The sequence below is a fragment of the Prinia subflava genome, chromosome 1 (genome assembly GCF_021018805.1).
Source record: "Prinia subflava isolate CZ2003 ecotype Zambia chromosome 1, Cam_Psub_1.2, whole genome shotgun sequence".
NCBI classification, from domain to species: Eukaryota; Metazoa; Chordata; class Aves; order Passeriformes; family Cisticolidae; genus Prinia; species Prinia subflava.
The window spans coordinates 75,571,893-75,598,320 of record NC_086247.1 but is presented as its reverse complement, the minus strand read 5'-3'; the positions used below and the strand labels follow the sequence as shown (position 1 = coordinate 75,598,320).

The following is a 26,428-nucleotide window of genomic DNA, read 5'->3' as shown; positions in this document are numbered from 1 at the left end:
TCTATATTCTACTGGCCAACCATGTATTAAAGCGATTCATTATTGCCTCCCTTTTCATAGCACTAAACACCACATGTTAAAACATGGAACAGGAATGATGGTGCATTTTGCGTGGGCTTGAATAATTTCTGTGACACTTCTTTATACCTGAAATCTTCAGCTCCTAAAGTGATCCAAAAATGGAAGATTAAATACTTCTTTCATTTATACAAGTAATGCTCCTGAAAAAAACCAGCTGATTTTTGAGTCCCTTAGTAATGTAGTACGCAGAAAAAATAATTTTAATTCTTTTTCTGTTCAGCTTCTCCTTCATGATTGTTGTATTCTTCAGGGATGGAAATTTTTTCTCCAGAATAAAAATGTCTTATAACAAAGAAGACAGTGCAGCATGAAAACAACAAAATGTTGGGTTAATCTTAGGTTTTGAACTACTAATGGTGTTTAGGGAATTAAAAAGTAATCTGGGTTCAGACTACACCTGGTTTATAAAGTTACTGGATGTAGGTGTTATTTGAACTGTAGGGGCTCACTCTAGTTTCTCCTCATTGTGTACATGTATTAAACAGCTGGTTTTAAGTTAGTGCTTTGTCCTTGGCCTGCCAAAACACTGATTCCAGAAGTAACAGTGACTTTACAAGCCCAGGTTTCCTAAAGAATACAACACAAATGTCCAGAGCTTTCACAATTTTAAATTACCATTTCTCTTTTTTTTTTAAGTTAATGCACTAAGTTAAGCATTTCTCTTGTAAGCATTTTTCACATGGATTTTTCAGTCTTGTGTGGGAGATTATATGTCATGTTTTGGGGGTTTGCTCCAGATGAAAAAAAATAATGGTAAAGGGTTAAAGCAAGCATTGTAGGCTGAGGAACCTGCCTGTCTGATCCAGAGAGCCATCAGCACGCTTCTCTTGGGCTAATTCTTCATGCTTCAGTGAATCCTGGTGTAGGATTGGATAAAAGCCAGACTCTCATTAAAAATAGATTGTATTCTCGGTGAATTGGGTTGCACTGCATTAAAAATAAAAGAATCCATGTTCACACACTGCTTTACTGTAGACCCTTGTATACTGTAGTTTGTTTTAGCTAATGTAGCCACTGACTGAAGCAGAGACTCTAAATAGATCTCACCCTGAAACAGTTCTGATTCACATGCAAAGCTGATTAAAGTTTGGAAGTTTTTCTCACTACAGATTTATTTTGAGATATGACGAGTTGCTGCTAACAATTTGATGTTAACTTTCCCACCATTCATAGCCCATGCATTTTGGTGTGAACGTAACATAACTGAGTCTTTTCAAATGCGTAGTATTTTTCTTTAGGTGATAACTAAATAATGCATTAGAGGTGGACCATATTTGTCTGGATAGAAAATGCAAACAAAGAACAGTTTTTATGGGGTGAGATAAACAGTATGTAAGCTGATTATAAAGGCTGTTTCAATTGTCGTTTATTTTCATAGACCCAATTCATTTGTGATCATCACTGCTAATCGTGTTCTTCACTGTAATGCTGACACTCCTGAAGAGATGCATCACTGGATAACCCTTCTCCAGAGGTCAAAGGGGGACACTCGAGTGGAGGGACAAGAATTCATTGTGAGGGGTAAGATCTGAGTGGGGCAGTAAAAAGTAAATAACATCCATTATTCTTTGAAGAGATTGTTCCCACAATACAATGTGGGTAATATGCCAACATGATTAGTGTAGCAGCCTCATCTTTGCGTGGTGGACTTTGCTCACAAATTAATACAGCTGAAATTATATTCTTGCTGTGCCATGTAAGAAAACACTGTAATGATGACAGTGGTTTTGTAAGTTGCCAAGATAATTCTTCCAGTGAAACATCAAAATTGAAAGGTTTTCATATTAAGTTTATCTTTATAATTTCATTGTTTGAGAATTTTACTTCATGCTGTTTCATATGTAGCTTATCAGTTCACACAATGTGTTTGTTGCTGTTGAAAGTATACAACTAACTTTTAGCAACCTACTTTCGTCCAACTCTGTTCAAGAAAAAGAAGTGTGATTCAAATAATGTCCTTAACAGGGTGGCTACACAAGGAAGTAAAGAACAACCCAAAGATGTCCTCATTAAAACTAAAGAAACGTTGGTTTGTTTTGACGCACAATTCTTTGGACTACTACAAGAGTTCGGAGAAAAATGCTTTGAAATTGGGTACACTGGTCCTGAACAGCCTCTGCTCAGTGGTCCCACCTGATGAAAAAATCTTCAAAGAGACGGGTAATTGTTTGCTCTTGTTCCAGTGTGCCTTCTGTCCTTCTAGCTAGTAAGTGCAAGAAACAATGCATAAGAGTACTTTAAATGGATTATTATGGGTGCAGTTCCATGAACAAATCTGGTTCCCAAGTCACTGAGGTGTTCTACAGGGAATTACTGGGTGAAAAACAAAGGTAGTGTACAGAGGAGTAAAATTTGTTCTCACCAACATTCAAATTATCACAGACTGACACTGCTGCCAAGTTAGTGTAAACACTTACGCTTACACATCAAAGACCTGGGGAAAGACATGTGTAGCACTCTCCTCATACATTATTTCATGTGCTGAGGAGCTGTGAGGGCCACCATTGGAGCAGGTCTAGGGAGATGCAGAGTAAGAGTGCAGTTTGTGGTAACCTACATACTACACCCGAGTCAGCTCCACTGTGCACTTTCAGAACTGGTTTTCAGCTCGGAAGCGTCTGTCTGCAAACGAGAAGCGACTGTTGACAGTCCTGTATTATCTCATTGGGGTCACTGACACTTCAAAGAGGCTTTCACTAGTGAAAAGATGAAACACATTTCCTTTCACTGAATCTGTTTCATAAAAAGCCTATACAGTGATGCAGAGAGAGAATTTGAACTGAGATGCTCCTCCTGTCATAGTTTCCACCTCACTGGTGTAAAATTAAAGATGGAGGAGGTAGTCTGTGCTTTACGCCTGTTTGTACGTGTGCCACTGACTATGAAAGACTCTGGCGTACAAAGCAAGTCTGTCTCAGATTTTCCTGTTACAGACAGGACTGGAGAAGTAGGGCCCACAAGCTACAAGGACCTCAGAGCACTCCACAATATTAACAGTGTTGTTTTACAGTGATTACTGGGTAAAACAAAGGGCTGCATGATGCATAGTTGTAGTCTGAGGTTACTCCTGGGCTTCTTTAAAGGAGAAAATCTCCTTTAATACCACAGTATCTGTATTATGATACTTAATAACTCACACAGCTTTAGCTCCCAAAAGACTGCCAGCATGATCGAGGGTGCAGCACTGGGTGTCTGCAGCTTGTGTGATGACCAGTTTTGCTGTTGTGCCAGGTTACTGGAATGTGACCGTGTACGGACGCAAACACTGCTACCGTCTCTACACGAAATTGCTTAATGAGGCAACCCGCTGGTCAAGTGCCATCCAAAACGTGATTGACACAAAGGCTCCCATTGATACTCCAACTCAGCAGCTTATTCAGGATATTAAGGTAGGCACAAGCAGGATGGCATGGGGTGAGGATGAATGGTTCCTTAAATCTTTGTTTTGGCTTTGCTGTATTGGGTAATAACGCAGAAAATTACGTTTTAATTACACAGTGACATGGACTAAAATTGTGAAACCTGAATGTATTCTCTGACCTGATAAAGGAATTTCTGTCTAAACAGTAGAAGAGCAAACTTTGAAGTGCAGCTTGGAGGGCAAGAGGGATAACTTTTTTCCATTAAAACAGTAACAAGTTTTACTGGTTTGTGTAACTTGACAGACAGGGCTGCACCTGGCAGTAGAGCACATTCTGCAGGTTCATGAGTTAGCAGATGTGTTTAGCTCAGTCCACAGTGAGCAGCACACCAGGACGTGGACTAAACAGCTCTCCTGCCTTTTTTTTTTTTTGTCATTATGGTCTTTTTCTTTTTTGATAGCATGGGCTAGGCATCTCATCTCTCTATGTGATGAGAAAAACATTCAATTAATGCTTCCTGTTTTGTGATCTCATTGGAGACAGTGCATGCACAGCCAGATAATGTCCTTCTGGAGCTTTTTGCTAATGTGCATTTATGAGAGAGGATGGTGATTCTCACAAGAGACCAAAGAAATAGGCAAGAGGGGAGAACTGCTTCTGACCTTTGCCCTTAGAGAGTGCCACCTTTTCTCTCATGGAAAAGAGGTATTAAGTTCTCAGTTCCAAGATTATGAATGCTGTTTTTCAGAGCAGGCAGGACTGATACAAGACAATGGTCACACATCTGTCAAACCTGGCTTAAGAAGAACAGTAAGAGCAGTATTTGGATGTCAGAGTGGGTGCACCAGGTTTACAGCAGCACTTTGGGCTATTTTGTTTGGTAGCTTTTTCAGTTTCTAGCTGAAAGGCCAATTAGTTATGCTGGAGAAACACTTTTAAATAAAACTTGAATACAGATGTCATATTTCCCATTATGAATGACTGGAGTTAAAATGAGTATAAAATGAAAACACACTTCAAAAATTGTTATGATACTTCATTTTGGTGTCCTGCAGCTCTGCTGTAGTTTGTTTTTTTGCTGCACAGATAAAGCAAGCCTATCCAAGGCCTAAGGCTAGCAGGTACTGAGCATTCATAGCCCACAGCCTGCCATGGCAGCCACAGCACCCACAACTGGATTTCACACCAGATGGTGTTGGTAACACTGATTGCTCAGTTTTTATAACCAACCTAAGGGCACGAAGCATTGCATTATTCTTAAAGCTGGACCCCAAATCCTGTTTTTTTCTAACCCCAATAGGAAAACTGCCTGAATGCTGATGTGGTTGAACAGATTTATAAGAGGAATCCTATTCTGCGTTACACTCATCATCCATTGCACTCACCATTACTGCCACTGCCATATGGGGACATCAATCTAAACTGTAAGTTTTCCAGTAGCAGAACCACTTTTCCTTATGAAAGACTAAACCAGAGGATGGAATTTTTAAGTCTGCAGTGAAGTAATGGTGGCAAAATACATGTTTTTAGTACAAATAGACAAATTTCCCTGTTCTCTTTTGAGAATAGCAGTTTGCCTAGCATACAGCCATGGGCTTGTGGTGTTCCTGCAAAAGTGTTACAGAAGGGGAGGTTGCCATTGCTTTCAGCAATACAGCTAAGAAGGCTGAGTTTGAAAAATCTTGCACTGAAATAAGCAACTAAACCTGATTCACTCAGTCTCCTTGAATCATATTCTCCTCCTCAAATTAGTGTTGCTTCCTACCCAATGCAGGAAGCTGCAGCAGCCACAGCTTCCAATCAACAGCTGTTTGATTTATCAGATGGGATAGAAAGCCTTATTTACAAGAAATAACATTTATGAGTGTACACAGTTTTAAGAAGTAATGCCTTAGTTCTGAAATTAGTGTAATTATCTCTTTTAATCTTCTTGATTCCAACACTAATTTAGAAGTCTCTTTTGAATGAATGGTTCAGAGCTATTGATGATTATGAACTCGGTGTCCTTAAAAAGGATTTGCTTACCTTAGGTTGCAACTGCATATTAAACAAGATATTACTCAGACCACAAGTTTCATCCTTGGGAGGAGAGTGGGAGGTTAATATGGAGTGTGATATGGCACTTCGGCAGTGTGACTTGCTCTGAAAGAAAAACTCTCGGTCACAAAAAACAATCAATTAAGATAGTTTTTCAGTTACTAAATTTGGAACAAATCTCAATAGCAAATTAGCTCATAAAATGAGTTTGTATCAAACATTTGAAATGGAAAATATAGATTCTAATATCCTGCATAACAAAGGTCACAGAGTAGCATTAAGCCATTTCCACATTAAGCCAGAGTGCTTTTTCTTTCACATCTCAGTCTAAGCACATTTCTCCCAATATTTCTTTTGTAGTGCTGAAAGACAAAGGCTACACGACTCTGCAGGATGAAGCCATCAAGATATTTAATTCTTTACAGCAGCTGGAGTCTATGTCTGATCCCATCCCTATAATCCAAGGTATCCTCCAAACAGGACATGATTTACGACCTCTCCGAGATGAGCTCTACTGTCAGCTCATCAAGCAAACCAATAAAGTGCCTAACCCTGGGAGCGTGGGGAACCTCTACAGTTGGCAAATACTCACTTGCATGAGTTGCACATTTCTGCCCAGTCGCAGCATCCTCAAATATCTCAAGTTTCATCTCAAAAGGTGAGAACCTTTGATCTGCTAAAGCACCACAACTTGTAATAGTGTTTAGATATCTAGGAGTAAGACCGAAAGTTGTATTCCCTTAGCAAACTGGATATGCCAAACAGTGATTCTAAGAAGAAAATGTAATAGGAAGAGTGTGTGTGAGTTGGTCTGGATGGAATTACACACATTTGAAGAATCAAGCAAAATGCCACAAAATCGAATGCACAGTTTGTTAATGTTGGCAAAAGGGGCACTATACAAATTTAAATTACTTTCATCCCATATTCCCAGGTCCCATTCTCAGCTGTCCAAACTAATCTGTTAAAAATTCTTCATCCTGCTTACCTTAATTTTGAGATACGCGTCATGCATATTAAAGAACACTGTCATATTTAAAGATGTATTTGAGGTACAAACCTATGATTGCAAATCTGATTTTAAATTATTAGTGAGCATTAAATAATAATAAATCACTGTTGACAGTTCAGCATTAACCAGAATGTGGAGTTCCTGTTGCTGTGATGCAATGGAAGAATGCAGTGTGTCATTAGGAAAGTTAGTCCACCAACAAACTCTATAATTTAAAAGCTTTGTCTGTACTTGGAGCGTGTCAATTAAATAGTGTACTGGATACAGAAATACTTTCAAGGGAAAAAAATTCTCAAATAAGCAAACTTCATAGACTGGCAGCTTAAAGTAATAACTTTTGTCTCACAGGGTTCGTGACCAGTTTCCAGGAACTGAAATGGAGAAATATGCACTTTTTACTTACGAATCTCTGAAGAAAACCAAATGCAGAGAGTTTGTGCCATCGCGAGATGAAATAGAAGCGCTGATTGGCAGGCAGGAGATGACATCCACAGTTTATTGCCATGGTGGGGGCTCCTGTAAGATTACAATCAACTCACACACTACAGCTGGAGAGGTGAGTAGTGACGAATGTCTTTGGAACAAAATCAGTGTGTCCCTTTACATGCCAGTCCCAGGCAGCAGTAGTATTACACTTGGGAAGCACTGGGGCTTTCTCTGCCACTCTCTCCTTTCTGGGAAGGAAAGGCTTCCAGTGCTCCCTCCCTGCAGTACGTTCTGGAGAAATCCCTGCCACAAAAACTGTCTTTGTGCTGCAGAGGATTACCTAAGTGTAGTTCCTTCTTACAGGAAGAATTGCAGGAAAGACTAAGCAACTACGCAGGGAACATTATTGGAGAAACTTTAGTAGACGTTGGTGTGTATGAGAGCCAAGATGCTTCCTAAAACTGGAAGTCTCTTGCCGAGTTGGTAAAATACAGGGGATTATATCTGGCCAGGAGATAGCACATACATATTCTGAAAGAATAAAAATTACAGTGGAATTTGACAGCGATTAATAATAATAATAATAATAATAATAATAATAATAATAATAATAATAATAATAATAATAATAATGCTGATGGGGACAAGTTAATAACGTTCTTAGCCTAATGTAAAACCTAGCTCTAATTTTTTTCTGCTATGGTTTTTGCATGTGCTGCTTTCCTTTAGGTGGTTGAAAAGTTAATTCGTGGCTTGGCCATGGAGGATAGCAGAAATATGTTTGCTTTGTTTGAATACAACGGAACTACTGATAAAGCAATTGAAAGCAGAACCATTGTAGCTGATGTCTTGGCAAAGTTTGAAAAGTGAGTGTACCTCTCCTTCCTCTTCACTCTAATAAGTAGCAATTAAATAAATTTCCAGTGTCAGTAAATGCTGAATTTTCTCTTTGACTTCCTTGTTTGTGATGATCTAGCTGAATTAGACACGTGGCCATTTCTTGAGCAAAAGGATCTCTTTTTTAGTTTTCTTAAAAGAAGACTTAATAGCCACCTATCCACTTGTGTTGGACACACTTGTGTTGTCCTCTGTCCTGACACCAGTAGAGCAGTATTTCTCATCACTATTTACACATTTTCTTTTCCACGAGTACACTTTTTTCCACCATTACTGGCAATGTGGCTGTGATAACTGACCTCCAAGCAGTCCCTGCCATTCTGAGCGTTACCTAACTTCATATGGAAGTCACCACAGTACAGCTTACAACATTTCTCTTACCAGTAAAATTGAAACCACCCACAGAGCTGTAGTAAGAAAATGTAATACAAGCCTAAATACCTGTTTGTCATCCTTACTTTTTATGCGTGGCAATCAGCCCCCTTTACCCACATAAAAACAGAGAAAAAAGGAATGTTTTATAACAGTACTTAATAATGTGGCTTTTATTAACACCTGACTTTTCTAAAAGTCACCATTTACTAAGAGAAGATGGGTTAGAAACTGTTGATTTGAGAACTGAGTCAACATTTGTCCTCGATTTTGCTGTAGGCTCTAAATACACAGACACACATAAAGCAAAGTTCAACTGATGCATTGCTTAGATTCCAGAGGTGGAAATTTAGAATAGAGTTTGATTTCACAGATCTGATCTCTCTCCCTCTTAACAATGCAGACTTGCTGCCACTGCTGAAGCTGGGGAGATGCACTGGAAGTTCTACTTCAAGCTCTACTGCTTCCTGGACACAGAAAATGTCCCAAAAGATAGCGTGGAATTTGCCTTTATGTTTGAGCAGGTAAAGAACAAAGGTTCTGTTTTGAGGCACTTTTAAGAGGAGGAAAAAAAGCAAGAGATCTAGGCAGCACAGAAAGAGTTTTGATTTGCTTCTGTTCAACTAAATGCACTACTACTCAAGCATCAAGAGCAAAGGAAGTGTTTCAGTGGTCAAAATAGGCCTGTCCTGACATAAATGAAGCATGTATGATTTCTCTAGTGTGATGTTTCTTACTTGTCAATTGCTTTCTGTATACTGGTAGAAAAATGGATAACTGGATCTAAGCTGCATAAGAAAGAATACTACTTGCTTTTAATTTTCCTCTTCTTAAACCATTTTCTGAAGAAATTGTAAGAAATAAAGTGAAAAAAGTGTAACTAGCAACAAATTAATCAATAACACACTCCTGCTGGCAACTGTGCAGAACTAATTGAGCAATAGTTTTTTATCTTTTAAAGAACTGACCATTTCGTAGGTACCACAGTATAACAGGCCAGTCTCAGCAGTAAGACAGCTATGATGAATGTGCTGAGCTCAGAATGTGGCTACACTGCAAACATAAATAAGTTAAATTGACTTCTAATGAAAATCAAATTCATCAGCAGTTGGATTTCTGTTATATCGGTCCCTGTAGTTACTCAGAAACTCACTGATGGCATTTATTTGTGTTGGTTGATCTTCTTCTGTTGTACCATGTTGCAAAGGATTAAAAGTTCTTCCAGTAGTCACCTTCTTCCAGTGGGCACTAGACACAGATCAAGATTTCTGTGTAGGGTTAAGATTTCTGGCTCTTTGCAACAACAAGACACTGACATTCTGTTGGTGAGCAAGACTGATGTGACTGAGAACTGACATGCCTCAATTTTCATACATATATGAAGGGTTTTCCCCTTCTACATCTTCCCTGGAATAGAGTATTTCTTCCTTGTTCAGTTTAGGTTTTAAGGCACCATACTACATCACAAGTCTACCAAAAGTCTCCTTCCTGAGCCTACTACTGTAGCTCAGTCCAGAACTGTTTATTGTTGGCTGAAGCATGTGGGCAATAGGTTGCCTTGGCTGGGCTTAGAAACAGGGCCATTCTGTCTGTCTGTTGTTACCTCTAGAGGAGTCACCCAGTGCCTCTTGTTTGGGATGAAGTTCAAACAGCAAGAAGAAAATCTATGAGAACTCTGCATACAATCTGCTATGTTGCATTATTGGCTTAAGAGGCAGATTCAGGCAGTTTTCTGTATGAACAGCTAAAACAAGCACATTTGCTGAAGCAGATTGTTTTCATGGAGCATTCTGTGCTGACTACTGTTTAGCCAAACACTTTATGTCTTGCCAAAACCAGTAGCATTGGTTATAAAGCATGGCATTCAATCCCCACTAGCAATATTACAGCAATACCTTGAAGAGGTAGCATTACATTCTAACATCAATTCTGTTCTATTTTTTCTAATTATCTGCTTTTGATGTCAGTCATCAACCTTTTTCAGACAATTATGAAAATTCCCTTCTGTCATCAGTTTTAATTCTGCAGTCTCCATTATTTTAAAGTCTGAATCCTTTAATAATCATAAGGCGCTGAAGAAAATATTTTAGTTCTTCTTCCTTATTAAAATTCTGTCCTTCCATTTCTAAAAGACAGCTCTTTCTTCTGCATGTGTACGATCTCAGGTAAACCGTTTTGCATGTTTAAAGGCGCACTTTGTACACCTACACAAACTAGTTGTTACTCAGCTGTGAATTATCTCTGTGTGTTTACTGAACTTGCAATTCCTGGATCACCAGACACGATGCGTGTTTGCTTCCTCTACTACTGTCATGTGAAAGAAAGCACCTAGCTGCTGCACATTTTCACAGGTTTGAACGAGTGTGCAGAGAGCTGGGATTCTGAGGAGTCTTATTGGTTCAGAATCTCATCTCTGATGCTAGAGAGTACTGTGATATGTAGATGTTGTACTAACTTGATTTGGGAACCATTGAAGATGTATTGTTTCCCCTCAGTAAAATTACAAAGCTGCCCTAGAGCTTGGCTGGGGTGGCTGGAAGCATCAGATTATTGGCAGCAGTAAACAAAACTGGAGACCCATTTCTTCCTAATGCCCTGGAACATAGATGGCTTCTCCTCAATCAGACGTTTAGATCCTGTTTTCTTCCCTTTACATTTTATTTTCCTTTTTTATAGTTCAATTACTCTTAGATATGGGAGTTCACTAAAAGTTGTTCTAGTAAAAATAATTCCCATTTATCAGGTTCCTCAGTTGCCTTGCAGTTCTTCTGGTAAACCCAGTCTTATCCAGCTTAAATTTGCCAAAAGATTTACCCCATTTGATTTATTTAATGGATCATATATTTCAGGTCTTGGGTTTACCTGGGAGTAAATCTCTACTCCTCTTGTTTCTCCTATTTCTTTCAAAGGCTGCTTTATAAAAAGCTACCTTTTTTCCCCTTGGTAGGCTCACGAAGCAGTGATTAAAGGACATTATCCTGCTCCTGAGGAAACCCTGCAGGTCCTTGCAGCTTTGCGTCTTCAGTACCTCCAGGGAGATTACGCTGTGCACACGACCATACCAGAACTGGAGGAGGTCTATCCCTTGCAGAAGCTGAAGTCTAGGATTACACAGTCGACCAAAACATTTACTGCGTCGGAGAAGGCCGAGAAGAAACGAGCCAGCTTTCTTGAAGGAACGCTGCGGAGGAGTTTCCGCAGTGGCTCTGTCAGCAAACAGAAGGTTGAGGAGGATCAGATGTTAGACATGTGGGTCAAAGAGGAAATCTCAGCTTCCAGGACTAGTATTATTGACAAATGGAAAAAGCTCCAGAGGATGAATCAGGAGCAGGCCATGGCAAAGTACATGGCTTTGATTAAGGAATGGCCTGGCTATGGTTCAACACTCTTTGACGTAGAGGTAAGACCATATGAGCATTCAAACCACAGCTCACACTGTGTAGGTGATGATTTCATTCCAGAGCAGTGAAACTGTAAATACAGTATCACAATGCTCAGACAGCTGATGTCATAAACTTCGAGCTAATTAAAGCTTACTCCCATTGGCAAGAACTGTAGCTATTTAAATCCACCAGTTAACCATAAAATAGAGGGACAGAATGCTATTCTGACAGGTTGCAAACAAGCATAAGAAGTATAAAAGGCTCCATTTAAAGAGGGACAAGCAATATGCATTTTTTAACAAACGATTACAGACAAAAAAAATCAACAGTAAGTGTTGTGTGGCTCCCACTGTTCCCCCTGCTGTTAATTTACCTTTTTTTTCCTCTAGTGTAAAGAAGGGGGATTCCCACAGGAGTTGTGGCTTGGGGTCAGCGCTGATGCAGTTTCTGTGTACAAGCGTGGGGAAGGAAGGCCTCTGGAGGTGTTCCAGTATGAACACATCTTGTCATTTGGTGCTCCACTTGCCAACACCTACAAGATCGTGGTGGATGAAAGAGAACTGCTTTTTGAAACTAGCGAGGTAAGAGCAAGGTAGTTTTGTTATTGTGGTCTCCCTGTTCTGGCAGCCAGGCCACTTAGTAATTCAAGTAACAGCTGCAAATGTTAGAGATTTGTTCAAGATCCCTGTAAAGCCAAAGGGAAGACAGAATGACATGAATGGAAGTGCTGAGTATTTTTATTTGTTTAGCTGCAAAAGGGTTTTGTTGAAAGCTTGACAGTTTTATATAGTTAGTGTCCAAAGAAATCCATTCATCTACTGTTACCTTACTGAGAGCTGTGCTCTTCATGCTCTTGGCAGGTGGTTGACATTGCGAAGCTGATGAAAGCTTACATCAGTATGATCGTGAAAAAACGCTACAGCACCTCTCGATCCGTGAGCAGCCATGGAAGTCAGGGCAGCTCCAGGTGAAAACAAAACCAGCTCTACTGCACCCTAAATAGAATCCATCACTCCTTGGCCTCAGAACGACCTGGGGACATTGATCTCCTTTGGTGACAAGCTAACCAAGAACCAGAGTTTCAACGGAAAATGTCTTCAAACAACGTTTTAGAAAGAACACAAAGGGCAGGGGAAAATCAGCTGAAATAGTCACATACCAGAACTGCTGGCTCATTCAAAACTTTCCAAAGCATTATTATCTTCAGCTGATGTAACAAATGCCTTAAGACTCAATCCACTGCAATACAAGCAGTCATAAGTGCCTTACAATATTAAGCCTAATTTGTATTGACCTAAAATTGCTGATAGAAGTCAAGAGGATTTCCTTTGTCTTTTCAGAACACTGAAAACAAAGTTATATTCATCCATTCTGCACTAATCTACTGGCCTGTATACAGGTGGGAAGGGGGAGGGAGGAAGAGCGTGGTATTTTTTTTTGGAGTGCTGCTGGCAGCTTTCCTGATGGACGCCAACACTTTGTTTCCCCTTGCTTCCATGAATGTGCACATTGTGCATGAGTATTTGAGCTGTCAGTAAAATTTGATGAATTTTATTCTGTATTTCACAAGTCTTTTGAAGCAAAGGGAATAAGTATGTGCAATGGTGTAAACAGTCTTTCTGTACATTTTAATAGTTCAGAGTTATAGTTGTTACAATTGTATGGTTACTTTATAAGCAGTTTTATTAACAAGTAAATTCCAAAATTTTCATACATTGATTTTACTTTTGCAAATATATGTGTTACCATATAAAGTAGCAGAAGTCTGCATTCTGTATCTGCTGTATGATAAAGAGAGATGTAGCTGAGAATATTTATAGACTACCCTAATATGGAAATACAGTTATCAGTTCAATTGTCCATAATGTCAGCTTAAGTTTTTAATATTTTCTTTGAAAGACTTCACTGTTTTATATTTCTGGCTGGACTCTTCAACCCAGACCTACTGCCAAAGGCCAGAGCCCTTCAGAGTTGACTAGAGAAGGCAACATTTTATAATGCAACTGCTTTAATACAGAGTTTTCTATTTTACCTGGTTGCCTGATGAAGGTTCTTGACAGTACCCTGTAAATAAATTGGGGAATATCAGCTAATAATAATTTGATTTTGGACTTTTATTTTTGTACAGAAATACTGTAATATAAGGCAAAACCTTGTCCAAAAGTATCTTTTTGTCCACAGCAAAAAAAAAAAAAAAAAAAGAAACCTGAAAAATCTTACTATTGTTAAAAACATCAGCCTTTAAGGAATCATGCCTACTTACTGGGAAAGAAAAAAGTCCAGCAATAAAGAAAATATATGTAATATATTGTGTTCTGTTTCTATTTCCTACTGAGTCAAACTTGCATGAAAACCCTAATTTCCTGTCTTCTCAGGAGACAGGCCTACAGCACAGGCTGCGTGTGTGTGTGTGTGTGTGTGTGTGTGTGTATTTTTGCTGGGAAAGGTGCATGTGCTGTGTGTTGTTCTGGGGCAGGTGCCCTTGTCCATGCCATGTGTCTTTGCACAACATAGAGGGAAGCACTACTGAGCAATTCCGTGCCACAGGGAATGTGCAAGTGAAGCTTTTGCTATTTATGTAGCCTTGATTCAAGATGGCTTGTATTTATGAGCCAGCCACATCATGGCAGTGCAGCATGCACTGTGCATAGCCTTTGTAGACTACAAGGCTTGCTCTGAGAAATCCTCCACCCTCCTCCCACTGCCAGATACTTCTAGTCACTCCATCTGGGACACCACCCTGCAGTCCCTAAAGGCTTGTCAAATCACACTACTAATGTAATATACCCATCCTCCCAGAAAAGGTTAACTTAATGTGAGGAAGACTAGAAGAATGAAAGAAACTATAACTTCAGTATGTATAGTTACACACACACAGAGTACCTGAGACTGACTTTTTTCTATTTTTTCCCATATGTAAGTTGTTTAGAAAGAATTTAGCTGCTCCTAGAAAGGATCCTTGGAATGGAATGGTTTATACATTTCAGCCAGCACAACGAAAAATTTTGCCTGTGCGTAAACATGCTCGGAGAAGGCCCTGCACACCAGCATAATCAGTAATTGGTTAACAATCCAGGAATACACAAGATGACAGTCTTGTACAGGGTCACAGTCTTGAGAAGCAGACACCACTACCTGATTCATGTGCCTCCTGACTGACTTCTGGATGCTCTCAACCATTGGGAGGGATGTTTGCTCTTGGTCAGTACACAGAAGTGCCTGTCACTACATCACTGAGCTTCATTCATGCCAAGTCAATCAACCTGCCATGCAAATCTCAGTCCAATAACTGTTTACTGAGGCAAAGAGAAAACGTTCATAATTGTCAATACTCAACAGAATGAATACACAGATTATCAAAATAAATACAGCATAATAGACACACCTGTGTTTGGAAGTGGAATGGCTGTCCATGAACTTGGAACTGACCCCAGTTGTGGAACTGGCACTCATTTCCCTCTGGAAGACAGTGGTTACCCCAGGTGGGTACACCAACTCTGTCAAAAACTCTCCAGAAGCACACATTGGGTTCCTGAGCCTTGGACTGCACCTGGTGGAATACAGCTGTGGCTTTTTTTTTTTTTTTTTCTGTTAGTTCCGACATACAGCCACACCAAGGAGAGCCCAGGAGCCCACCAGCCAGGCACCCTGCAAGAGCACAAGGCTGGGCAGAAACTATGTAGTCAGACCTGGGAATAGTGTCAGCTGCAATGGAAATGAAATTGTATAGCTTCATCTTAGTATGCCCTTAAAACATAAAATTGCAGAATGGTTTGGGTTGGAAGGGACCTTAAAGATCATTTATTTCCAATCCCCTTGCTGTGGGCAGGGACACCTTCCACTAGACCAGGCTGCTCAGGGCTCCATCCAGTCTGGCCTTGAACACTGCCAGATCTGGGGCATTCACAGCTTCCCTGGGCAGCCTGTGCCAGTGCCTCACCACCCTCACAGTAAAGAATTCCCAGTACCTAATCTAAACCTGCCCTCTCTCCGTTTGAAGCAATTCCCCCTTGCTCTGTCATTACATACCCTACTAAAAACTCCTGCTCCAACTCTCTTGTAGTCCCCTTTAGGTACTGGGAGCCTCCTCTAAAGCCTTCCTGGAGCCTTTACCAGGTAGAATGACCCCAAATCTCCCAGCCTGTCTTCATAAAAGAGGTGCTCCATCCCTCTAATCATCTTTGTGGCTCTCTCTGGACTTAGCTGGCCATGCCTCATTTCCTCCTACATCTTCAGGCTTCTGTCTAGCACTTTCCCTGTGCCTCATAATACAATACAAACACTTCTTTGGGTGCCAGAATTCTTAATAAACTTAATTACAGAAGCTATGCAGAGGAAATGGCTTCACCCCAGAAGTGTTGCATCAGAAAGCCAGGTTTCCAGCCCCACATTTCTGAGGCATTACACCTACTCACAGGTCTGCATCAGCTCAAATACCCAGCACAGGCACACTACAGCACTGCCAGTCATGCTGGCCCAGGTCCATTTTACAGAAACATGGCCAGAACAGTGTCTGCTTTTTCAATGCTGACAGACTTACTCACAGCACATGCACTCCACATCATTTACGACTCTGTGAAGAAAGTACAAAAGGGTACCAATCACGTATGACAGCACTGTCCTGAATAAAAGTAATTCTTGTGTAGCCCAGCCCGAGAAAGCCCCTGCAGTTCACTCCACAACCTCCCACAACATCACAAGAGACACGAGGCCCTTGGTGCAGTACAAAAGCTCCCCATGCCACAACAGCCATGGGAAGCCAGCAGAAGAGGGCAGCAGCGACCCAAGAAGTGAATCATACACCGAGTAGTTCCACCTGGACTATGAATTTACCTGGTCTTTATCAAGAGAGGGAACAGGGAGGGAGTCTTCTCATTGTTCTTGCTCTCTACGTGTTGCTCAAAGGATCACCAGCTAAAAGGTACCAGCAAAAGCAGGTTCAATATTAAGGTAAAAACGTGACAAAATTTGTTTAGTTTTGCCCTAGTGCTTACTAGATGGTTAAAGCACACAGAGGAAAAATAGACTAAAATCTAAAATCAATCAATCTAAATCTAAAATCTACCAAAAGTAACTTACATGGAGGCTGAGGATGAAAAAGGGGTAAGAATGGAAAAGGATAAGGATAAAAAAGGAAGGAGGGAGGCCCACCTATTGAGTCATGAGGTTCAGAGTGGACCCCTTTGCCAAACTTAGTCCCAGAAGTGATCAATGGTTTAGGACTAAAGGTTTAAACCACACTTAACAGCACTTAATTGATAACCTAATTCAAACAATTTAACAAAAGACTCGACATAATTTACTACAAGCATGACAGTAACTCACAGGCCTAACTTACTTACTAAATAACATTTTTAAGAATCTAAGAGACCGATATTCCTAGTAAATTTTCTATGGCAGATTCACACTTGCACGCACACAGACCTAAAGGAGTACGTACCTGTGAGAATTTCCCCTTGGGTTCAGCTCATGTTGGATGCCTTTGCATCTATTCAAGGGGCGAAGGGTTGAACCTGAAGCAGCGGGGCTGTCACCCAAAGTCTGTCACTGGCTCCAAGGACACCAAATTTGAGAGTTCACTGGCCCTGAGAGGCCCCACTCAGAAGGAGGCTGCTGATTGCAGCCCACTGTGGTCCTGGAGAGTTCACAGGGTCTCACTTAGGACTGATGCTTATAGGGTTACATGAGAGCTGGCTAAAGTCATAGTAATTTTCCATCCTGGCAGCAATCCAGGTCAGTAATTTCTTTGAAAGTTCGATAACAAAAATCTTATTCCACTTGTGTTTTTTCAGGCAAGAAAATAATTTTCTGAGGGTGTTTGTTAAAAAGCAGGAGCTCAGCAGACAGCCCAAGTTCCTGGGAACAGTGTTTCTGATGAGCTCAAGAGGAGTTTAGCCCAGGTGTTATCTCCTTTTTCTTGCATAAAAGTTTATTTTTCCTTTGCTCCCTGACACCCACACACATCTTTTTGGGGAGACAGGAGTCACACTTCTGATATTACCAGCTGATCAACAATAAGGGGAACAGGAACAGGGACAGGGCCAGACTTGCCAGAGGTTTAGGAAAGGGGAGGGCTATAGTAACCAATCTAGCAGCAAAGGGAGGCTTAAGAGGGGATACTTCAATTAAGCACCGGCAGACAAAACCTCAACCACTAGACAGGACTGTGGGGTACCCCCTACACCCCCACTGGGATATGAAATACTTCTGTGAAGTGCCTGTACACCAACACACAGTAGGGGAAACCAGCAGGAGGAGCGAGAGCTCTGTGTGCAGGGACAAGGCTTAGACCTCACTGCAAACACAGGGATGTGGTGGGACAGCTCCCACAGTGCCATGCTGCCACAAAGGGCTACACACTGTTTAGGAGAGACAGAGCAGGAAGGCACGGTGGTGGAGTTGCCCTCTCTGTGAGGCAGCCTTGGAATGGACTGAGCTCTGCCTCAGGGTGGATGATGAGCAAGCCAGGAGCTTATGGGTCAGGATAAAAGGGCAGATGAGTACGGCTGACACTCTGTGGGTGTTGGCTCCAGGCTGCCTGAGCAGGAGGATGAAGTGGGTTGGGCCTTCCACAGGCAATTACAGCATCCTCAAAGTCACAGGCTCTTGTTCACATGGGGGAACTTCAACCACCCTGACATCTGCTGCAAAGCTACACAGCAAAGCACAGACAGGCCAGGGGGTCCTGGAAATCAGTGGTTTCTTCCTGCCACATAGTGGAGGATCCCACAAGGAATGGTGTGCTGCTCAGTCCATAAACAAACAGAGAAAGCCTTGCTGGAGATGTGAAGATTGGGCACAGCCTCGGCTGTAGTGTCCACGAGATTGTGGGGTTCAGTAACAGGTGAGGAGGAAGCGGGGCAGCAAGTAAGATTACAGCCATGGACTCCAGAAGAGCTACTTTAGCCACTTCAGGGACCTTCTTGGAAGAATCCCATAGGAACAGGCCTTACAGGGAAGAGTGGTCCAAGAGAGCTGGTCAGTATTCAAGGATCACTTCCTCTAGGCTCAAGGACAATGCATCCTGAAATCAGGCAAAGGGAGCAACACACCTGTTGGATGAAAAAAGAACTGCTGTCATGACTTATGCATACATAGGAAATATACATGAGATTGAAGCAGGGTCAGGCCACTTTGAATACAGAGAGGCTGTCAGAATAAGCAGAAATGAGGCAAGAAAAGTCAAGGCCCATCTGGAATTAAATCTGGCCAAGGATGTCAAGAAAAAGAAGGGCTTTTTCAAATACATCAATAACAAAAGGAAACAGGTGGACATCATAGCAAGGCTGCTAGTGATCACCTTTGAAAGGTCATGGAGATCAGGAGAGGTGCCTGAGGCCTGAAAGAAAGCAAACATCCCAGTCTTCAGAAAGGGCAAGAAGGAGGACGCAGAGAACTACCAGCCAGTCAGCCTCACCTCACTCCATTGAAAGATGATAGCTTGCCTAATTCTGAAAACAAAGATGGGAGAAGTGGCCAATACCCCAGAACACCATGCAGCCCTTCAGAAGGACCTTGACAGGCTGCAGAGATGGACAAAGAACTGTCTGAAATTCAACAAGAGCAAATACAGGGTCCTGCACCTGGAGAAGAATAACCTTATGCACCAGGACAGGCTGGGGCCTGACCTTCTGGAAAGCAGCTCTGTGGAGAAGGACCTGAGAGTGCTGATGAACAACAAACTGTCCATGAGCCAACAGTGTGTCTTCATGGCCAAGAAGGCTGATGGGAACCTGGGGTGCACTAGGAAGAACATTGCCAGCAAGTCAAGGAAGTGATCCTGCCCCTCTGCTCAGCCCTGGTGAGGCACATCTGGAGTACTGTGTGCAGTCCTGGGCTCCTCAGTACAAGACATGGAGCTCCTGGAGCAGGTCCAGCAGAGGGTGAAAAAGATGATTACAGGACTGGAGCATCTCTGCTGTGAGGAAAGGCTGAGGGAGCTGGGCCTTTTCAGCCTTGAGAAGAGAACTGAGGTGGAGTCTTATCAATGTTAATAAGCATCTGAAGGGAGAGTGTCAAGAGGATGGAGACAGGCTCTTGTAAGTGCCAAGCAGTAGGACAAGAGTCAGAAACTGATGCACAGGAAGTTCCACCTGAACACGAGGAAGGGCTTCCTCACTGTGCAGGTGCCTGAGAACTGGGGCAGATTGCCCAGAGAGGTTGTGGAGTCTCTCTTACTGGAGATATTCAAGAATTGTCTGGACATAATCCTGTGCTCAAGTGAACAGGGATGACCCTGCTTGAGCAGAGAGGTTGGACCAGATGACCCACTGTGGTCCCTTCCAACTTCACCCATTTCATGGCTCTGTGAAACATCCTCTCATTTGAATTCGTTAGAATTAAAAAACAATAGGTTCTGATGAAATTCCATCTTCAAGTCCTGTTTTCTCAATCATAAGGAAGGCTCATGCATGCACTCTGCACAATTCCATACAAAGGAGACTATCTATTCTGCATTCTGAAAGACTTCCCATTTTTCTTACACCCTGCCTTCTGAGAGAGTATTTCCCCATCCATGCTACCACATCCAGATGTCTAGATGCAGTGCCAGTATCTAGCTTTTCTATCTAGGCATTTCTCTCCCTAGGAATTTCACAGTTTACTAAACCTAACATCGCACCTGATGTTTTTACTTGATCACTCTTTCTACAAATAAAGCCAAAATGTCCCAACTTGCTGATTGACAGTAATTTTGATTCTTCCTCGACAATGACAACTCCTGTATGAGCTTGCCTGTTTAATAAACTCTAAACAAATGCTAGATTTAAAAAGGTTGCTGGCCTGCTTGTCCTGCTCTCACGCGAAGCTGACTGAAGACTGGAGCTAAACCTATAAAGTCATTATTGATTCTCCACCACATACAATCAAACAGGTAATGCCATCTAAGAGATTACAGTAATTAGATCCAAAATTAGATCCATGAAAATCAATTATTCTTACTGATCTTCTACATGGCATGATTTCACAGACAAGAAGATCAGCATAGTTTGGTGTTAAACACCTATAAATTGTTGAATAAACATTTTATGAGATTGCTGTACAGTACTCTTTCTGGGCTAAAAACACTTGTTTTAAGTGGCTTAGCTGGCTTTGACCATAGCTGTTGAGCCACACATTTTCTTCTGTAAACTCCCTTGTCCCAAGTCCTAAACAGTCACATCAGAAATACTATTCTTTCTAATAACCCAAGACATATAAATATTTATAATTGCTAAAATAAGTGTATATAATTGCTACATTAGCTCAATTCTATAAAACCTGGATTGAGAAAAGAACACTGCATTTGAGCATAGAATATTTACTACTGTCCTCACACATCTACCAGACAAAAAGGAATATCTGATGTGGGAGATATTAGAGATTCCTGATCATGATCTCTGTTATAGAAAATATAAAATTGAAGCATAATTCTTCCATACATTTATTCATTGTTGAGTTCTACTCTTAAAGGTTTGTGTTCACAGGCATTAAGGAGCACAACCTCTGGCAGTGAAGGAGAACAAATCTCAAACCCTAGCATTTTTGAATAAGAAGCAGCATCAATAGTGATATATTTTCATCACTTGTGTTAAATTTTTCATCTTCTCATTAAGCACCTTGTGTTAGCATGGCAAGGTTCTGGTAGCAGCAAGGGGAAGAAGGAGGGGAACTACAGGGGTGGCTTCTGTGAAAAGCTGCCAGAAGCTTTCCCTATGTCTGCAGAGCCAATGCCTGCCAGCTCCAACACAGACCTGCTGCTGGCCAAGGCTGAGTACATCAGTGATGGTGACAGTACCTCCGGGATAATACATGTAAGAAGGGGAAAAAACTGCTGTGCAACAGCAAGTGGGAGACAGGCATGAGAACCTGTGGGAGAAACAGCACTGCTGACACCAAGGTCAGTGAAGAAGGAAGGGAGGAGGTGTTCCAGTCACTGCAGCAGAGGTTCCCCTGCAGCCTGTGGTGCAGCCTGTGGCAGGGCAGCTGTCCCTCTGCAGCCCATGAAGGTCCAGGGATCCAGAGATCCCCTGCAGCCAATGGAGGATCCCACACTGGAGCAGGTAGGTGCCCAAATGAGGCTGTGACCTTGTGGGAAATCCACACTGGACCAGCTCTAGTGGCAGGACTTGTGACCCCACAGGGGACCCTCACTGGAGCAGCCTGTTCCTGAAGGACTGCACCACATGAAAGGGACTCCACCCTGGAGCAGGGGAAAAATGTGAGGAGTCCTCCCCCTGAGGAGGAAGGGGTAGCAGAGACAATGTGTGATGAACTCACTGCAGCCCCCATGCCCTGCTCCCCTGCACCACTGTGGGGAAGAGGAGGATGAGAAATCAGGAGTAAGGTTAACCCTGGAAGAAGGGAGGCATGGGAGGAAGGTGTTTGGAAAGGGGTTTTAAGATCTGATTTTATTTTTCATTATTTGAGTAGTAATTAAACTAATTTCCCAGTGCTGAGTCTGTTTTGCCTATGACAGTAACTGGTGAGTGATCTCTCTCTGTCCTTATCTCGGCTGCTGAGCCTTTCATTATATTTTCTCTCCCTTGGCCAGTTGAGGAGGGGAATTATGGAGTGGCTGTGTGGGCATCTGGCACAAAGCCACGGTCAAGCTACCACAGTTTTAGTTTACAAGGTCAGTCAGGTCCCATGTATTCCCACTGCTCAACAGATAAATATTTCAGTGGAATGCAAGAGTATTTTGAAATGCACAGACTCGTACATACAACACTTTAAAGACATGTCACAGTCCCAATTGTATTTTTCATCTCACAGGACAACACTTAATGCACTCCTGTTCCATAGTTAAATATTATATTACAGTTAAATAAAAGAACAAAGAGCTTAGAATGTCGTTTCAAACGGCTGTCTGCCAATTATTAATTGGAAAGTTATTCTACACTTCAACAGTAACTTCAACAGTAACAGTAAAGCTATCAGACTTTAGTGAAAAGACACAGGAGAAATTCCATAAAAGCATGCATGAAGCTTCAGGACTAAATAGGATTACTTAAAAGTGCATGGCACATATGTCACCTACAACACCAGTATTTAAAGTTTTGAGGGATCTAGGCAACTAAAACTTTTAATGTTAAATACTCAATATTATAATAAAGTATACAAGTGGACACCTGAAGAAATATGATCTACTGAGAAGAGACAGCACAGGTTCTGATTAATAAAGCTCTGCCCTAGAAGCCTGTTGAAGTTCTCTGAATTCAGAGATCTCTGATAGATCTCTGAATGAGGGCAGTCTGGTTTACCTGGATTTCAAAAAGGCATTTGGCAAAGTTCATCACCTAAGGCTTAAAAAGGAAGCTATGTATCCACATAAGAAGTCCTGAAGTGGATAAGTAATTGGCTAGAAGACCAGGAACAGACAGTAGGAGCAAACAATTCATTCCAAACAAAGGAGGGAGATCATTCCTGAGGTTTGGGAGAGGCTCTAAGATCTTTAACCTATTGAAAAGTGAACTGGAAAATTATGAAGAGCAAGCTCAGAGTTTAGTGATGACATCAAGTTATTCAGGAAAGTCAGGATAACGGCAGACTAAAAAAACCCTGCATGACTTTACCAAACTGAACAGTTTTCCATCGAAATGGCAAATAAATTCCACGTAGATAAAGTGAGGTGGGTGAGGTGAGAGGAGGGAAGCCCAATACCAGAATGAGCTGTACAGCAGGCTCTGAAGTGAACATCAGCACTTAGGGACAAAGTGGTGATGTTTCATTAGTTACAGAAAAAAAAAAAGAAAACCAGTCCTTAGAAATTATTACAAGAGCAAATCATGGTGCAGTGTTATGAAACTATTCAAAGCTATGATCTGTTCCTACTTCAAACAAATGCAGAGACAGTTCTAGTCTAGGTGAGCAGAACCACACGAGAAAGTTATGTTGTGTTGAAAAATCTTATTTCAGTTATAGAACTGAAAAAAATCAGGAAAAGGGAAGATGGATGTTCAAAGTCATACCTTATTAAGAGCAAGTAACACACAAGAGTGCTGCAATGGTAAGAGTGACTAAGACACAATTCCTCAGCCTCAAAGCAGAGAAAAGTAAGGAAGTGCCATGGGTATGACTGGGCAAAGAGTCAATAATCCTGCACTAATTATAGGTCACTAACAGGACAAGGGAAGCAATTCTTCCCCTCCTTCTACATTTGTGAAACAACATATGAAATACTTTGTGCAGTCTGGGACAACTCAAGACAGACACTGACACACTGGAAGGAGTCTGGCATGCCCCTGGAAGGTCAGTGGCACACAGCTGATGCCACAGAAGGAAAGGCTGGGACAGTCAGGTTCACTCACTCTGGAGGACAGAGGTTAACAGGGATCTACTTACAGAGTACCTGATGTGTGGTTATAGAATGGATGAGGACAGAGCCCTTTCCTACGAGGTGCAGAATCAAATTAGGGGAAATGGGTGAAATAAGAAATTTTGAATAGATAACAAGAAAATACTCTTGGCAATGAGTGTGGTCAAATGTTCAAACAGGTTGCCCAGAGTGCTTTGCAGAATCTCTAGCCCTCAGAGATGCTCAGAGCTAATCTGGGCATGACACAGAGCAACATGCCACAGCCAAGTAACAGGATACTGTGTATGTGGGGAGAAAGGTCAGACCAAATTTCTTGCAGGCGTTCCTTCCAAACTAACCTAGTTTGTGATGCCGTGGTGAAACCAATGGAAAACAAGCTTAGACAAAAAAGAAAAGGGAGGGAAATTAATTCCATTTTGAGTTGGAATTCTCAACTGAATTCAATACTTACTCTATGATGACATCAGCATTTTTAAACATATTTCAGAAGCATTAGAATACTTTTATACTTGAAAACTCCTTTGAAACAACCACTTACAAAGCTTTCTCCTTGGCTTTCATCCATCATTTACACTGTAGTCCCCAGCACCAGACCTGCAGTCCCTAACCTAATTATGTGTATTACAGCTCACACATCCAACTGCTCATTGGTTGCTAGTCCTTATTTTTCCCATCCCAAACTCAAAATGCACACAAACCTTTTAAACCCTGGCAGGCAAAACATCAAAGTACAGGAAGATCAAAGCCAACCTATTTACTACTATTTTATTTCTGAAAAAGACATCTAAACTTTCAATGGCTGGGAATGAAGCATCCATTTCTTCTGTTACAATAATGTTTATAGCAGAGTGCTTTCAGTAAAATCATTCATATAAACCAAGCTAAGGAAAAAGCAACAATGAAAAAAGAAGAACTGGCATCCACCAAGCATTCTTTTTTTCCATTAGCTAAATTACAAAACTTACTCGGGAAGAGCTTCTCATCAATTTCTGTTCATATTCTTCATGGTATATGACATGACATCAGAGGAGTAATCTAGAATGGATGCAAGTTTAGTCAAAATCCAAAAGAGTTCCCTTAATTGTAGTCTACCCTTTCCACTGAAACCCCACCTCATCCTTCCCACCCCCCGATTCCATCCCCCCTTTTCTGAGGAGAGGGGAGAATTTTTGAACACCAGAGACTGAAGGGAGGATCACAGAGAGTAAAAACTTGGGGCAGGGGGGACATACAATCACTCTCAAATGTTCAAAAAAAGAAGTGGAATATTGGTAAGGGAGGATTGCCTTAAACCTGCCATGGTCATAATCCTTGGGAGTGCGGGATATAATCCTACAGCTGGTTAAACCCAAAATTTATCATTCTAACTCCAAGGTGCTTTCTGAGTCTTATTATCCCATGGTCACTTTAAAAGGGCATGAGGAACATCTGACTCCTTCCCAGGCTTACCTATTAACTGTTTGGAGATAGCTAGATTTGGATGCTGGATAGGACTGCCCACATTGCTGAAATAACTGAATGCTAGCAAGGGAAAGCAAATTGCCTCTGGCTAAACTGGGGATGGTTTTTGCAAGTTAGGGGCAGCGTTCACTAGAGCAGCAGCTCGGCATCCTGCAGTGACCTGGAAAAAGGGTGAGTATAGGAGAAACTCTCTCATTTATGCCCACCTCTCTGTCTCCTTTTCCTTGCAAAAAGGCTGGTTTTACTCCTGTGGATCGCTAAGATTTCCTGTTACGATTCCCTCTGCTGCCTCTCTCAAAACCAGGGAAGCAAACTACTACTACTCAGCCTAGGAAAGCATGAGATGCTCAAGTGACAGCAGGAGGAGTGCTCATTACCTGTGAGCAGCTGCTTGCACACACAGGAGACAGCTGCCTGCTTTCCAGCACACGGAGAACACCCTGTTTTGACCAAGCCTTTTAAAGAAAAATTTTCATTCATCAGCACAAAACTGAAGCAAGAGAACAAAGTATTTCTCCACCCTTGCTGCAAATACTTCCCTGTCTTTTCTATGTGTTTCAGGTTACTAGAGGAGCCTGTCTCTTTCCTTTTGCTCTCTCAGACTTTCAGAGACAACACTTCATCACATTTTAGCTGGGCTTATTATTCAGGTAGGTCTGCATGGCTCCGGGTTTTTAGACACAAGAGCATAGAAATATAACTAATCAGCATAAAACTAAAATGTCCTTTAGAAAAATGTTAATTGCCTACATAGAATAACATTCTGTATGTTTCCTCTCAGGTGCTAGAGAGGGCATGTGGAATAAGAAAAATAGAGTAACTCCTTTCCAAGGCTATTTGGTGAAAACACAGAGGAGACCTGCAATCCACAGCCAATGTTACAACTTAATGCTGTAATTTTGTCTTCTTTTACCTCAGAGAAAAAAAAAAAAAAAAAAGACATGTTGACCTTCAAGTCAGCGTGACTCCTTTTCCCATCAAAAAACATTCTAATGGAGTAACTCAAGCTTGAAACAGTTGTCAATTCCCAATTCAAAATTATTATTCTTGCTCTTGCAGTAAAAATTATTTTATTTTACACACTTTATCCTGTGAAATATCT

At 41.4% G+C, this 26,428-nt stretch overlaps 1 protein-coding gene across 1 annotated transcript in view; it reads left to right on the top strand.

Moving 5' to 3' along the window:
* MYO10 (myosin X) overlaps positions 1 to 13,775 on the top strand; it is a 165,240-nt gene extending 151,465 nt beyond the window's left edge. Inside the window, exons 31-41 of the mRNA XM_063400355.1 lie at positions 1,460 to 1,602; positions 2,047 to 2,241; positions 3,313 to 3,470; positions 4,744 to 4,867; positions 5,841 to 6,138; positions 6,841 to 7,048; positions 7,648 to 7,784; positions 8,591 to 8,711; positions 11,135 to 11,587; positions 11,960 to 12,151; positions 12,431 to 13,775. Coding sequence (XP_063256425.1) covers positions 1,460 to 1,602; positions 2,047 to 2,241; positions 3,313 to 3,470; positions 4,744 to 4,867; positions 5,841 to 6,138; positions 6,841 to 7,048; positions 7,648 to 7,784; positions 8,591 to 8,711; positions 11,135 to 11,587; positions 11,960 to 12,151; positions 12,431 to 12,541 — 2,140 coding nt within the window. The 3' untranslated portion in view covers positions 12,542 to 13,775. The remainder of the gene's footprint in view (positions 1 to 1,459; positions 1,603 to 2,046; positions 2,242 to 3,312; positions 3,471 to 4,743; positions 4,868 to 5,840; positions 6,139 to 6,840; positions 7,049 to 7,647; positions 7,785 to 8,590; positions 8,712 to 11,134; positions 11,588 to 11,959; positions 12,152 to 12,430) is intronic.
* The last annotated feature ends 12,653 nt before the right edge of the window (positions 13,776 to 26,428 follow it).